General features: G+C 31.9%; 1 protein-coding gene and 1 pseudogene across 3 annotated transcripts; both read left to right on the forward strand.

The window, feature by feature from the left end:
* Positions 1 to 2,745: 2,745 nt before the first annotated feature.
* Positions 2,746 to 9,500, forward strand: LOC123225955 (probable membrane-associated kinase regulator 6). Of its 3 annotated transcripts, none has more exons than XM_044650339.1 (3): positions 2,746 to 3,221; positions 7,947 to 9,087; positions 9,166 to 9,500. In XM_044650339.1, the coding sequence occupies exons 2-3, from the start codon at positions 8,424 to 8,426 to the stop codon at positions 9,171 to 9,173; spliced, it is 672 nt and encodes a 223-aa protein (XP_044506274.1). In that variant the 5' UTR covers positions 2,746 to 3,221; positions 7,947 to 8,423; the 3' UTR covers positions 9,174 to 9,500. The 3 variants fall into 3 exon arrangements, with proteins under 3 accessions (XP_044506274.1, XP_044506275.1, XP_044506276.1); XM_044650340.1 differs by lacking the exon at positions 2,746 to 3,221 and adding an exon at positions 6,095 to 6,217; XM_044650341.1 differs by lacking the exon at positions 2,746 to 3,221 and having other exon boundaries at positions 7,223 to 8,073; positions 8,394 to 9,087.
* On the forward strand, positions 4,852 to 7,070 carry LOC123225638 (annotated as a pseudogene).
* Positions 9,501 to 15,643: the final 6,143 nt, after the last annotated feature.

The following is a 15,643-nucleotide window of genomic DNA, read 5'->3' on the forward strand; positions in this document are numbered from 1 at the left end:
TTTCCACTTACTTTCCGGGAAACAACGATGTTTTCTCAATGAGAAGACGAAAATATTATAATTTTTTATCTATTTCTTGTTAATAATTATGAAAACTAAAAATATTATAAAGTTTCTAGCAGAACTGTTTCCCTTATGTTGTTGCCATTTTTGTCTTTCATCAAAGTTTCGGATGGGGCATAGTCATTTAGCCTAAGTGCCATCTCTTTCCCATTATAAGTCTTCGATCAAGTCCTCAAAATGATTTTATATTGTCATCATTGTCTAGCTTAACTTACTTTTCTAAGAAATCGTCTCACGCAGATAAGAGTATGAGCCACGGTATAGTATCCATAGAAATTAATTACATATAAATACTTTTAAATATATAATTAATATGTTATTATATAATTTAATATTAATATTTAATTATATAATAATATATTAAATATTTATTTACTTATATTAAAATACAAACATATAATTTTATTAAAATTTAGATTGTAACTAACATGTGTTTCCCACTTTTGGAGTCTTCGGTCAGGTCCTTGAATTAATATTCTATATTATCGTCGTAATCGCCGTGAATCATGCACTTAGAGATGACTCACGGAGCATTATTCACTCTATGCCCGGAGTCACTCAAAAGAATATTAGTTTTATATTATAAATAAAACAGTAAAAACTAATCATGTCCTTCTGACTAGAGGTAAAAGCCTTCTGGGCTGGCCAGCATGATGTTTGTTCCATTTGGAATGATGGAAAAAGGAAAGAGGAGCCCCCAAAGGCAAATTAGTGGCAAAGATGAGAGTACCAACTAGGGTTAGATTCGAACTGAGTTGAGCTCGAACTCAGTTCAATTCATATATAATTAGCTTGAGTTTGAGTTTGAGTTCGGTTAAGATCAGTTCGAATTTGATTCGATTCATTTTTCATTATCAAAATGATGTCGTTTTAATACATATTGATCAAAACGACATCGTTTTGTATCAAAAATTTTAATTAGAAAATTTGACGAGTAGCTCGATCAAGCCGAGCTCGAGCTGACTCGGTTTGAATCCAGCCCTAGTACCAACCATAGGTTTAAAAGTCATCAACAACATATGAGTTTGGTATTGCTAGACTCAAGCATAGCTTGATTTAGTTTATATAAAATTCGAACTTGAGTTTGATAAGTTTAAGAGTTTTTAGCTTGAGTTCAATCTTGAGATATGATTTACTGATTCAGACTCAAACTCAAGATATTACAATTAAATCTTATAATTTGTATATTAATTCATTATTCTTTTACTTTTAAAGTTCAGCGGTGGATTATCACCCTAAGATATAGAATTGTAGGGGAATAAATTTAAAATTTTAAACTTTAAAAAATTTTAATGATATTATATTTGAATTGAGCCGCAAACTCACCAAACTGGAAAATGAGAGTATAATATTTAAACTACTCGAGCTTAACTCGATAACAACTAAGCCAAGCTATTTGTAGCTTATAAACAACATGTCTTTTTTGAAGCCCTAGTTTCAAGTAAGTGATTTAGTTCAACCTTGAGATATAAGTTGTTGACTCGAACTCAACTAAAGATATTACGATTAAATCATGTAACTTGTACATGCAAATTTGAAAAGCTAAGTGAACCGGATAAAATTTATTATACTAAAATTTTAAACTTTAAGGTTTTAACGATATTATACTTGCATTGAGTTACAAGTTTACCAAACTAAGAAATGAGAGTATAATACTTACTTGAGCCACTCAGATTTGACTCGACAATAATTAAGTTGAGCTTTACAAATAACATTTCTCATTTACAACTCTAATGTCAAGTAAGCGAAAGTGGATGAAGATTGTTATTTTGTATGTTAGCTAACAATGAATTATTTACCAAAGATTTGTTTTAGTTTAGGATTTATGATTCAAATTTTTCATTGAGTTAGTATGGTGTGTGACATGAGTCACAAAAATATGATAAAGATTAATTATATAAATTATTATTGTATTTAGTAAAATTAATTGTATAAATAATTATTATAATTTATTGACTATAATAAAAGGGTATAGGAATTTAATTATACTAAAATGCTCTCTTATGATAAACTCTTAATTAGTAAAAATACGAATTATTCGTGTTTTGAACACGTTGTTCTGAATTTTTAAACCGAAAACGTATTAAATACATCTTTTATACATTTTTCGTATTAAATATGTATTTTTCTGTAATATTGTAATTATATAAAACAAAAAACTCAAATTCCTTTTTATCATCCAAATTCCTAAAGTGTATTTTACATTTTTAATGGCACTATGATTATATTCCATGGATCTCTCATACTCGTTTAATTTTCTTAAATTTTCTTAATTCAAACATCAACAAATTGTGATATTTTGGTGATGGTTGAATCTTGATTATATATTATGTTATATTAAATTTAATAATCAATTGAATATTTTATATTTGAACTGTTATATTGATTTTAAGTAGGAGATATATGAATAATACTAAAATTATTATTGAAATTGTCATAATTTTAGATATGTATTATTAATAATGTGTCGTATTAAAGTCGTATATATAAGCTTTGTATATTTTTTGTATCCGAATTTTATGACTCTTCTTTTACAAACATATTTTTTATCATTTGTCGTATTATACCTATATAATTTTTACACTCTTTTTTCTTGTTCATGTATTTACTAATTAGGGTTAAACTAAGTGAAAGCGATTGTATGGGTTGCACTGTAGTAATAAAATTTGTGGAGTTTGGATGAGAGTATGACGGGGGGAAAATTAAATATATGAGACTGATGGGACTGCACCGAAAAATCCAGCGACTGCGTCGGAGAACCCTGTCGACATTCATCTCCTCTTTAGTCACTCCGTCGACCTTCCTCCTCTACGGCATTCACCTCAAAAACGCCGTCCTTAAATAGCAAGCTTCTCGTGGCAGTTAGATTCGAGGAAAATGGTAACTCGATTTACATTCTCTCTGTCTCCAGAACGGTCAAAACACCGGATACCAATCTCCTTGTCCATTGATTTCCTATTAGATGCATAAATTAGCCAATTTTCACTTACGGATTTCAACCGATCCAGTGCCTCCACGTGTCATCAATATGTTCCCACACTCTCTCTTGCTCGCCGTCTACCAATTATCTGCATCGGGTGTTGAAGCCTCCAAGAACGCCATTTTCGCCCCAACGGAAGCTTACTTGGCACTGATTCTCTCTACGTCTCTCAAATCATGTAAGCTCTTATGGTTACTCTCCTGTCCTTTCACATTTGTTTACAAGTCTTATGATTCGAATACGCACAGTTCTTTAATCCCAAGCAAATCGATGAAATAGATGTAAACCTGAAATCATTATGAATTTCATGTTGAAAAGGAGACTCGTAGTTTTTGGTTTCTTCCAAGTCCTAGTTTTTTGAAAATAACTGGAGGAAGAACTTATAAAGTTGAATTGGGTCATTCAACTGTGTTGAGAGAAGACAGGGTTTCAAGTCTTCAAAAGGCAAACTTTGGCATTGTGCTTTACAATTTTAGTAATACATTGATTTCCACCATTGAACGCATAAACCGTAGTTATTTGTTCGCTAGGAATTTATATTTGAATGAACCCAAATGATCTTTCTTATACATTGAGGTTTCTCTACCAGTCCATCTAAGTGCCCAATTTGTTGGGCATTTAGGGCTGGATCCCAGTTGAGCTGTGTCCGTCTCGGCTATGTGTTTGGTTTGATTAGGCTGTACTTGAGTTGGGGTAGCCCCAGCTTGAGTTCGAATGGAGCTGACTATCCATTGAGTCGCTAGCAGATTCATCTTCTCTTGTAGCTTTTCATTTTCTCTGGTGATTCTTGTTCTTCATCATCTTTGACTACTTTTCTTCTTCTTCAGCATTTTTTGACAACTTTTCTAATGACATCATCACCAGCTCAAGTGAGCTCAAGTTTGAGCTGTAACTAGACTTTTTGGATTTGAGCAAACAGCCAAGTTCGAACCAGCCTCTGTTCGGGCTCAACTTGCTCAAATTTACCTTTGGGCACGGGAACAAATTAATTAATTATGTAAGTTATTTATATAGGATACAATGGTTAGATGTTTTGCATTATTTTAGGATCTTGTTTTTGTCTATCTATTACGTTACATATGCATTATTTAGTTTCCGATCTTTGACAATGCCATGGACAGTGAAGACCATTCTGCAGGTGAAGAAATTTTTAAGTCATTTAGATAAAAAGAGATGTTCTGAAAAGAAACCAATGTTAACTTTATCTAGTATTTATTTTTATGAATTGTTTGTAAAATATTAAATGCCACTCCACTTTAATGGGTTGTGATGCTTACTGAATTCTTATCATAAGCATTTGGTCTGTACTTGTTGGTCTGAAATTGTAATTGGTGCTGCAACTTAAGTCTATTAGCAATGGAGGATTCTGTATAATATTTATATCTATTTACCAATGTGAAGAAATTTTGTAGTGCGGTTTCAATTCATCTTTAATCATGTCTGTGTAGTAATTCAAATAATCTGCTGACATACTGAGACTCTTGTTGTTGAGGGAACAAAAAGTGAGCTTTTATTAAAAGATTACGAATTAATAAAAATTGTGTTATTTTCACCTTTTTCTAGGGACAAATTTTGAGAACAAAACACTTAGTGATGGTGGATTAATATTTCAGTCAGATTACAAGCATGAATTCTGTGTTAATTTTTAACATGCTGGCAAGGACAACTTACAACATATTTATTAGTTTAATTTTGAACATCTCCTATTCCACATGAAAATTTATATCCATTGTTTTTTTTCCTTTAAGAAAAAAGACTCAGAAATTAGAGCATTAAAGGGAATCACAATCACAACAAAGTGGAAACACATGGAACAAGATGCGGGAGTTATTATTTCGTTAATTGCTGTTGATAGCACTGGAGATAGGTTAATTAATTATGTTTAATTGAATTTTACAGAAATAAATGATATCAAAAAATTTCTAAATTACAATAATTATGGTGGTGTTGCTAGTTGTAACATGGTGCTATCAGTTTTTCTTCTAATTCTTCTTTATTTCATTTTCGTTGAATGAATTTTCATAAGAATTAATTTGAAGTGTATTATCATTTAAAGGGATCTAATGGATCTATTTTAGGTTGTCATGTTTCTTTGCTAAATACTTTTTAAAGTCTTCATTCTTCATGTTAAAATTTACATGATGTGCCTGATGAAATCATGTCTTTAGTGTTTGAATGAACCATAACAGGTTTAACCATGTTATAGAACTTTGAACTTAATTTTTGAGAAATTTAGGGAAAAAATAGCGAAGTTAGATTTTGTGGTGTCACAGGTTATGCTCCTCTGGATTGCCTCATTCGGGTTAGTAGAATCTTGGGTAATTCCACTCATTGCTCACACTGCAGAATTTTGGAGATAAGTCCCTGACAAAAAGAGGGCAAGCCTTGTACAGCGTCTTGTTTGATATGGCTGAAGGTCTCATTGGGATTGCAATCCTTTGCCCTTGTTTCTCAAGGTTTAACCCCTTCCATCTGATTGGTTCAGATTTAGCCTTAATGTAAAGTGGAAGCTTGATGTCACTTTGGGCTGCCTTACATTTCCATTGGTCAACCAGCTCTCACAGGTCAACCTGAATTGTTACCTGTTTATCTCCTGACACCTGTTCCTGTCTCAACCTTTGAGCAATCAATTGTTGCATGAGATCTGGTAGCAATGGCACTGGCACTTTTTGCGTTGTTTTCAGTTTGTGCTCCCATTTGGGAGGAGATTGTGGGTTCTTTCTCTCTTCATTGACAAAGTACATGCCTGTGTGTTGCTTAATTTTAGTGAGTTCAGTGGCTTTTGCCTTGGCACATTATAATATGCAGAATATGCTACCACTTGTGTTACTTGGGGTGGTCATGGGTGCTGTCTTTGCACGATCAAGAAACTTGTTGGCATCAATGCTCTTGCGTTGTGGAATGCCTTTTGTATTCCTGGAGGTTATCAAATAATTTGCTCTCTCTACTTTTTTTATTAGCTGTCACTCACCATTGGCTTTCCATTACTCAATAATGGAGGTGGTCTTTAGGGAACTAGGGTTTTACCAAAATTTATCGTGGCAGGTGTTCTACCAGGTCATGGCCCATTGCATGTGTTGTTTATGATGTGAGAATTTCAGGTATTGTCCTTTTCCAACGACAATCTGCAACATGTCACAGAGAATGCCATAGTCTTTTTATGAGAAAATTAAGGTTAAAAAAAAAGTGATTCTCCCTTTTCATCCTTTCTATTTAGCTGATGGCAGTATATCTGTATGATATCATCTGGTGAATTCTGACTGTTGAAGGACAGTTTAAAGAATGCAATCATAGAGTATTCCATTCAGTTGGAAAAATGTTACAGCTTCATTATGTAGACATTAGGTGCTTTTCAGAATCATCAGTTCTCGTCACTGTGCATTTACAGTCTCTGATACATCCTCACTATCTAGGGGAAGATATTCGCAACTATTAATTTTAGAAGACAGGTTAAAGCCTATGAATTAGTCTTATAATTCTTGGTCAGGGCCAATTACTTAACCCTAGTGTTGGCCACTAGACATTTGTACAGACTATGTTGTGGTGTATCTTTTCTACATATAGCAAGATTTAGACTGCTCAGTACTATACCTTATCATTAATTGGATTTATGCCTTTGTATATGTGAAAAGTTGTGTAATTCAGTGCATTAAGTTATCATTATACTTGTATTTCATCATTATGATAAATATTTTTGTGCAATGAACAACATTCTATTTGGAACTTAACAACTTTATGAACTCTTGTAATTGCCTTTATGATCTGATGGAGGGGGGGGACCAGTTATTTACAAGTCACAATCATTATCTGGCTTCTGTCCCAGAAACCTTGGTCAATGTCATTTTCATTCTCCAACAGCTCCGGGGACCCTTGTCTACTATTTTTGTTTTTGTATATTGTTTGTAAATAATAATTAGTACTGTCACATGATAACGACGTTACTTTTTCTAGCATTTAAGTTTTATGCAGATTTGAGCTCACCACCACTCAGACCTTTAGTGGATGTAAAAGCCTTGAAAAACCTTACCAAGAGAACTAACTGTTATTTTTGCTTTCCTCTGAGTTTTCAGATGTATAACTTTAACTGAGTCAAGGACAGGATTATAGCTACATAGGTATCTTAATAATATATCTATTTTCTTTACTGAGTCACGGAATTTATGTCCAATGTCTTGTTGTGTATTTGTTTTGATGTTGCAATGAATGAGAGGGGCTTTGAGAATCTTTATCTGTTTACATTTTTGCCCAGAACTGGAAACTGAAATTGCATTTTGTTAATCTTTTTCAAATGGTATTATGACATTACTCTTTTCACACCAAGAGTTGCACCTCTAGCTCTCTCTTGATGAAAAAAATATATCAGATGTAGTGAACGAAAGATTTCTTTTTCTCATAAGTCAATTTTTACTGTTTTATAATGATAGTTTGATGTAACTCTTGCAGCAGTTTAAGGTCACTCAAATTTTCTACCTAATTTGGAGTGTGGTTAAAATCACTAGCATGATTTATTTAGTTGAAACACACCTATTCAGAATCTTTAGGTGCCTGTTCATATTTAATAAAATTTATATGTTCTTTAGTTGTACGTAGAGCATTTAAGTTGTAATTTTATATTGCAGTGTTATGTTAAAGTAGTTTATCCTCTAGGTTGGGGTTTTAGGGCAGTGGTTAGAATGTAAGCATCAGAATGGTGAAGCCATCCTTTCAAACCAGTGATGCCCAAAAATTTATCAATAGATTAATAAACATTCTGACAAAACAAAGGTGAATGTGATATTATCAATTTTATCGAGGAAGTTATATTATTTTTTATATATTTTTTTGTAATATGTTCTAAAGCATTAAGAATTTTAGTTGCTAAGATAAATGTGAATCCTTCGTATTCTCTTTATTCTTGTTCCAGGAGCAGCTTCAATAATTGATGGAGTCTGTGCATGAACTTGCTTAGCTTCTTCGAAAGCATGGGATGTTAATCAGACTATTCTCTTTGTTTCAAGAGGCTGCTTTTAATAGAATAATGGAATAAGCAGGTAAGTATATTTTCTTTCTTTTAATTCCTGTTGATCAAGTATGAATTAAATTTTATAATTTAGTAGTGGTAGAAGGCATGTTTCGAGAAGTTTAAAGAAAAAAGTAGGGTAGACTTGCGATGCAACAACACATTAGTGGAGGCTTGTGGGGGCTCACATATTTGTTTCTTTTCTCCTTTGCCCTTTTCAATTATTAAAATTGATTGTCTTGTGCCAGGCAACCACATACATAACTGTTAGAAAGATGATATTAAGGTGTATAAATATGGTAGAGATATGTTCCACCTCGTTACCTTTCTCCCTTGATTTTTCTTGTTCAGTTTTCTGCATATCTTAATAGTATAGCAGCCATGGAAACTTCCCAGCCTCTTTCAATTGAAAGTTTTTCATACAGTTGGTTAGTAAACTTGAAGCCATCTTTAGAAACTCTTGAGAATTCCCTTAGTGCCTCACTTGAGGGTGCATGTGATGAAGCTTCCTTCATTGAGATGGACCCAAGAATGCCGCCATCGAAGAGATTCATTAGAAATTCCCAGGACTTCAAGTTTGATTTCCCTAGCTCACAAACTCCTCTTGCTCTTGTTCATGCTGATGAGCTCTTTTCCAATGGTTATGTAATGCCTCTCGTTGTTGATCGATTGAAGCTGGAGGCATATGAGGCATCACATTCATCTCTAACCTTGCCTTCTACCTCTTTGCATGGATCAAAACTCGTGGTTCCACCTTATAAGAGAAGATGTTCCTCTTTGAGAAGATGTGGAAAAGTATCAAGGAGAATATTTCAGAAATATTTGGATTTTCTTCTGCCGTTATATCAAAGAATACGTGGGCACAGATCAAATTCTAAAGCTGAAACTGTTGATGCAAGAGTTTGTGTAATGAACAACACCAGGGTATATTCTGCAGAAACAACTCCACGAGTAAGCGTAGCTTACTCTGCAGATGATTGGCGAAAATCTTGTGATTCGGAAATCTCCATTTACGAAGCAGTTCTCCATTGTAAAAGATCTATTGGTAAGTTTTCAATTATAATCAAGTCATTTGTGAATGAGATTATCAAGTTTTAATATTCTTTCCATTTGATTTTCTCAGGAAAATAATTTGAAGCTTGGTGTACAACTAAAGTAGAAGGAGCATGTGAAGTTTCTTGTCCTTTTTTTAATCATTTCTTATTGAGATGATAATGAAGTTTGTCCTATAAGGGTGTAGATAGAGAAGCCTGTTAGGGTGGGCGGCCATGCCTGAGCCTGTGTGAAAGGATCTAATTATTCAAAATATGCGATAATTACAATTTTTGTTTTGTCCTTTCTCATTATGGAATTAGAGATATTAACTGAAAAGAATCTCTCCCCCTATTTTTGTAAAGTTTTCTTTTCCTCTTAATCAAATCATGAATACTATTTTAATAAATCCATTTTCTAGAAGCATATTCGGAAGAAAAGTACGATGGATTTTTTTTATATTCTTAGTTAAAGTTTGTTCCACCGTTGTTTAAAAAAATATAAAAAAATAATAATTTTAATATTATCTGTAATAACTAATCTAATAATCTGGTCTATTATTAATATGTTGTTGTTTTTGGACAGAGTTCAGTACGTTTTGGTTATAAACTTTACAATCTAAAATATATTTATTCCCTAGCGGTGAGACATACCCATGTCTATGAGTGTTACATAAGTTGTAGAAAATTTTTTTTCCCGGAAAATGTTTCATTTCTGGGGAGAGAAGAAGTTCAATGTTGTGACCATAAGTGGAAAGTGTTCCAAGTTTAAGAAGTTATCATAATTGGAAGTGGGCTGTCAGTCAAAAGAGGGCAGATTAATGCATGCAGATATTCTATTTGATGAAACTCATATTATTATTGTTGTTATTATTGTTGTTGTTGTTGTTTTCGCTTCTGATTTGGGGTCATCTTCTCATACAGAATTTTCACACTGATACTTTGTTCTAAAAGAGCACTTCTTCCAATAGTTGTTCCTTTTTACTATTCTGAGAAGAGCATTAATTTATACATGTATGATAATATATTATTATTTAATTAAAAAATATTAAACTAAAGATAAAATAAAACTTGTATAATATATTGTTATAAATACATAAATTAACATTTATTATTAAGCATATAGGCTCTTAGTATTTCATTCATGAATACAATTAAGATAATTTAGCAATGTTATTATGATAATTAATATTTAATTACTAAAAATTGGTTAATAGTAAGTAGAGTTGACAATTTTTTATAGGACTCGTTAACTCAATTTATATAAAACTGAGTTTGGTTAAGTATTTTTTTTTTTAACATGAATTTTAATTCATATTGTGTTTGAGTTAATCATAAGTGAATCAAGTTGTGTTCACATTGACCCTTCATAACTTGAACACGATCCATATGTTTTATTAAAAAAGAATTAAAATTTTGGCTAATTAATATATCAGTTTGATAGCTTATTCTTATTACTACTAGTTTAAACTTATTATAGTTAGTGTGAAACTTCTTTATAATTAACTTTTAAATATGAATGCCTATAGATTTAATTATGTTTTATGTAATGTGATGTTTAATTAGTGTGCTTCTTAATTCTCCTTAATATATTTATGTGTTTGTATAGTTTTATTATCATGTCTGATAATTAATTGTGTCAGAATTCCTTTATGTAAGATCTTTATGAGTAGCTAACAAAATAAACCGATAGTGAAGTTGCAATGGAGCAATATTGTTTTTATAAAACGTATTGTTTTATGTTGAAACGAGCCAAACGGATTGAAATAGGTCATGTTTTCATACTTTTTTTAAATGAGTTAATTCAGGTTATTTCATGTCAATCCATATATAGAACATGTTATATTAGATTTGATGATTTTTTGTACGATTCTAATTTGGATAGAGTATTTTCTAATCCGATATAGGAAAGGACAAAACGCAAACACAATTTATTAAAATGAACTGACAACTCTAGTAGTATAATGTTGAATTTTTAGTAATAAGATATAATATAGTTTTAAAATCTCTATCCCAAGAAGTTCACCAACAAATATTGAAATGCTAACTTAATTGCTTGTAGGGTTGTGCCATAGATTGAAACACGTTGCATTTGTTTTGGCTTTTCTTATTGTAAGTGATTAAACTTGGGCTTCCTAGAGAGCATTTCTGACACCAAATTTTAGTGGCATCTTTGCAACACAATCATAATGCAAATCTCCTGTTTGTAATTTGGATAAAATTTGACTTGTTCGCCTTTTCGATGACATTGTTCATTTCTTTGACAATATTCTTCATCTTGCCAGCAACATTATTTATCTTACAGACAATTTTTCGATAACATTGTGTACTAATTTAAATGAGCTCAAACTGGATATTATCAACTCAAGCCAAAGCTCAAACCAACATTAAATTCAACTAACTTAGATTGAATTCACGTCTACTTAAACTACTTATCAAATAGCTATCAAACTAGCTAGCCCTGGTAATTAAAGTTGCTTTCTGGTCCCAATGTATATGGGGTCCAATAATATATAAAAGAAGAGTCATACACCATTGAACATGCCTACGAATTCTCCCAATGATGAAGCTGGCTACATTTCTAGCCAATTGTTGGTAACCTAACCCAAAAGTTCAGCTAAATGGTCCAGGAATTAGGCAATGAAGCTGCTTAAAAATTGGATATGAGAGTGAAAAGTACTCTGTCTCATCTCAACAATTAGGACAGGGAGACAGGGACAAATTGTGCTTGCAGATATTATTAATTTTTCTATTGCTATCTACTCCTTTTTGTCTTGCCTGTTGGAGTTTCTTTTTCTTCTCAGAAGAAGCTAAACCAATAGTGGTTTTATGGGTTTGTTTTTCTCTTGTCGCTACTTCAGATTACCCTAATAATGGTGGGGACCGAAACCTCATCCATGCGACTTGTTGCTGCTATTAATTCTTTAGTCACTTATGCACCCATCATGTCAATTCAGTGCTGCTGCTTCCGACCAAAACATAGCAATTTTGAGCTTATTATTTTAAGCTACGTGAGGATATATAGGTGTTCATGTTGTCTTGATCCATACAAAACAAGTCACTTAAACAGTTCTGTCGAAAAGACATTTTAAAAGGATAATGAGTCGATATTAATCCAAGGTCTTTCAACTCTTGTTTGATGTGAAATCTTCGATATCAACATAACCCTCTAGTTGAAATGCTTGGGGAGAACACTTTGACATTAATGGTGCATTTGGTTAAAGGTTTTTAAGATTACCTTGGTAATCTATCTTTTATTCTCTTGTTTGGTTTGTCAGTAATAAAATATTATAGTAATCTTCTATTACCAATGCTGACGTAGCAGGTATTATAGGTGGTAATCTGATTACCACTTTCACCTTAGGTATTTAAAGATTACTGGGGTAATTTTGAGTTTATTATAGAAAAATTATTATTTATTAATTTTTTGAGATAAAAATAAATTTATTTTTAATTAATATGACAAATAATATAAAAAATGTTTAAAAATAATTATATTCAAGGGCATTTAAGTAAAATATTTTACTATAATCTTTTATTATTTTTAACCAAACACAATAATTATTTATGCCTATCAAATTTTATCAAACATAGTAATCATTTATACCTAGTAATCTTCTAAGTAATCTATTTTCAAGATAATCTTTCTATTTTAGTAATCAAATATTACCTAAACCAAAAGCGTCTAATTGTTTATAAAAAAAACACCACTATCAATGTTGCCTCGATTCACTATAGCAGAGCAATTAAAGCCACAAGCTATTGCCTTTTTTTAGCTTTCCTTGGTTGCACGGTTTTATCCTTAAAAGATGCCTCAAGAGAGAGGGAGATAATAGGCTTATATTAATTCAATGTCCTTAATTTCTGTTTAATATGAGATTTTTGACATCAACAATATGTTTTCTATGTAATATCCTTAATTTAGAATCGATAGAAGTATAAAATAACACAAACAACATTTTTCAACAAAATATATAATTTCACTCATAAAAATATATATCTGGTTTAAAATATATATCTTGAATAATATTATATGTACACATTTTTTAATATATAATTGGATATATAGATTATGTGTTATTAAGTGATTAAATATTATTTTATTTTTAATTTAAAATCATTTAATCTTATAATAATACATCATATATGTACACATTTGTGTATTCAAAAGTGTGTACACATAATTTTATTGATATATTTTACTTGTCATGCAGTTATATATAAAATGAAGCCCTTAATGCAGTGTTGAATATTCGTTGGACAAAGAAGGCAACAGGGTCTTTATCAATGAGTTACGGAGATGAAAGTATTGGGACATATTGAAGACATCAAGAACAAAGTGAAAGCTAACCTTGTGTGTTAAGATTCACCTTATCAATTTCTTATTGATTGTATGTTGTGAAAAGAGGCACGTTCAAGTTTTGAATGCCGCTACTTTTGTGAACAGACAACATTTTTTACCTTTAATTTGCAGCCTAGTTGGGGGAACCATGATATTCTCCAAAGCTATCAGCTCATCATATACGTACAAATTTATGTTATCATGCCTTGCGTCATTGTTACAAAGACATCACAAACGTCTTTATAAAATTTGAGTAAATGCATGCATGAATGAACTTGCCTGACAAGGTGCTTTAATCGGTATAAGGCCCCATGTTCGTTGGTGATGAAATTTGCATCAACGAGAAGTATATTGTGCATGAAGTCGAAGAGACACAAAAGATTAAGAAATAATTGATTTTTAGCGTGATTCAACCAAAAAACCAAGAGTTAATGTCCGCGATAGCGATATTATATGAATAATATGAAGAGATGAGTAATATTATAATGCTAGAATACAAGATGCCAGATTTAATGTCCTCTTGGGCCTTTCCATTTGTCTAGTCAAGGCCAGTATTACAATTGTACTTTGATTTTAGTTGATGGAGTTATGAGAAATGTTTCTAAGATAGTAGAAAAATATTATTAATTAAATGTTTGAGACGCATGTTTCCTTATTATGGTAGTAGGATGAGATCGTGTATTATCTATATCTTATCTCAATCAGGTTGGTACGACATTTGTCCACTAATTGTTTATTGTCTCTACGGATACAATATGCATGAATTTAATCAAGGAGTTTTCTCCTTATGACAAAGATAATTCATGAATTTAGAATTTGCAATGTGTAAGATGCTTGCATGAATTGGATAATAAGCTGAGGCAGCATCATATGACCTTAAAAAACATTAAAAAGCAATACCTCATAAAGTGTGTATCTTTAAATTTTCTGCCATAATTGACTTTATTTTAGCTCAATGGAAGAGTTTGATATATTTTGGAGACTCTTTTGATTTAGCATGCATTCTTTTAGATGCACCTAGAGACAAAATTATATATGTTATATAACAGTGAGCCAAGTTCTGTAAGTGTTCATCTGAATTCAAAAAGTGTAGATACGATGGTTACTTGAATTTTGTAAGGATATACCCAAATTCAAGAAATGCTTGATTTGTGGTGATAGCGGAGTTATGAACCATATGACTATAAACAAATAAACTTTTCATTACACTTAAGTGAATGTAACGGTCAACAATAAGAGCAACTTGTGGCTAGGCTGGTACAACCTACATATAGAACAAGTGTGACCTACGAGTACATATGCAAAGAATCTGCAAGCTAAGTTTTACATATAAAAACTATATTAAAGTGTAGGCAAAGATAGAGAGAGTTTGTCAGAAAAATTAGATTGAGGTAAGAGATTAGGAGCTCAATCAAAGACTTCATCTTATAATAATCTTTATTTTAGGGATATTTTCTCCGTTGTTTATTCGTCGTGGTTTTTCGGTATTGTGTTTTCCATGTGTATACTTGTGTTCCTGTGTAGAGAATTTATTGATTTGTTTTTTTTTTCCTTCGTATTTATCCCTTCATTTTTTGTCATAGCAATATATAAACTTGGATAATTTTTATATTGCGTTGTAAGGACTCCTAATACGCGTAAAAAGGGCAACTTTGCTTACCCGTGAAGGGTTTAATTTGGAATGACTTGAGACAGATGCAACAACACATGACAGGCTAGGCGACGAAGAAGACCTTGTTGCAAGGTTTTGTGTCGGACGAGCAAGGCCTGAAGTCGTTGTCATGAGTTTCAGGACAATGAGCAATTCACAACTATTCATTGCACTAATCAAACAAGGTCTACATCAGTGAGTTGTTTGGAGGACGAATATGATGCAAATTAATAATGGGAAATGTTGTATAGTGGTAACTTGAATTTTGAAAAGGGCTATATAAATTCAAGAAGTGAGCACTGGCAAAGTGGATTTTCAAAGAGATTTTTGGTGTTTGCAAAGAGATTAGGTCGAGAGGCACATGACTTAATAGACAAACTTCTCATTATACTTAAGTAAATTCAACAAACAGTATAACGATTATGAACTGCGTGTAGAACATATGCTACCTATTGGCTACTGCAAATATGAAACCTTCGAGTACAAGTATCAAGTATCTAGTAACTAGGGATTTTTATGTAAAAGTTGTATTAAAGTGTATGTAAAGTGAGAGTGTGCCAAAAATAAAGAAAACAAA

Source organism: Mangifera indica, chromosome 9 (assembly GCF_011075055.1).
Source record: "Mangifera indica cultivar Alphonso chromosome 9, CATAS_Mindica_2.1, whole genome shotgun sequence".
In the NCBI taxonomy this organism is placed as follows: domain Eukaryota; kingdom Viridiplantae; phylum Streptophyta; class Magnoliopsida; order Sapindales; family Anacardiaceae; genus Mangifera; species Mangifera indica.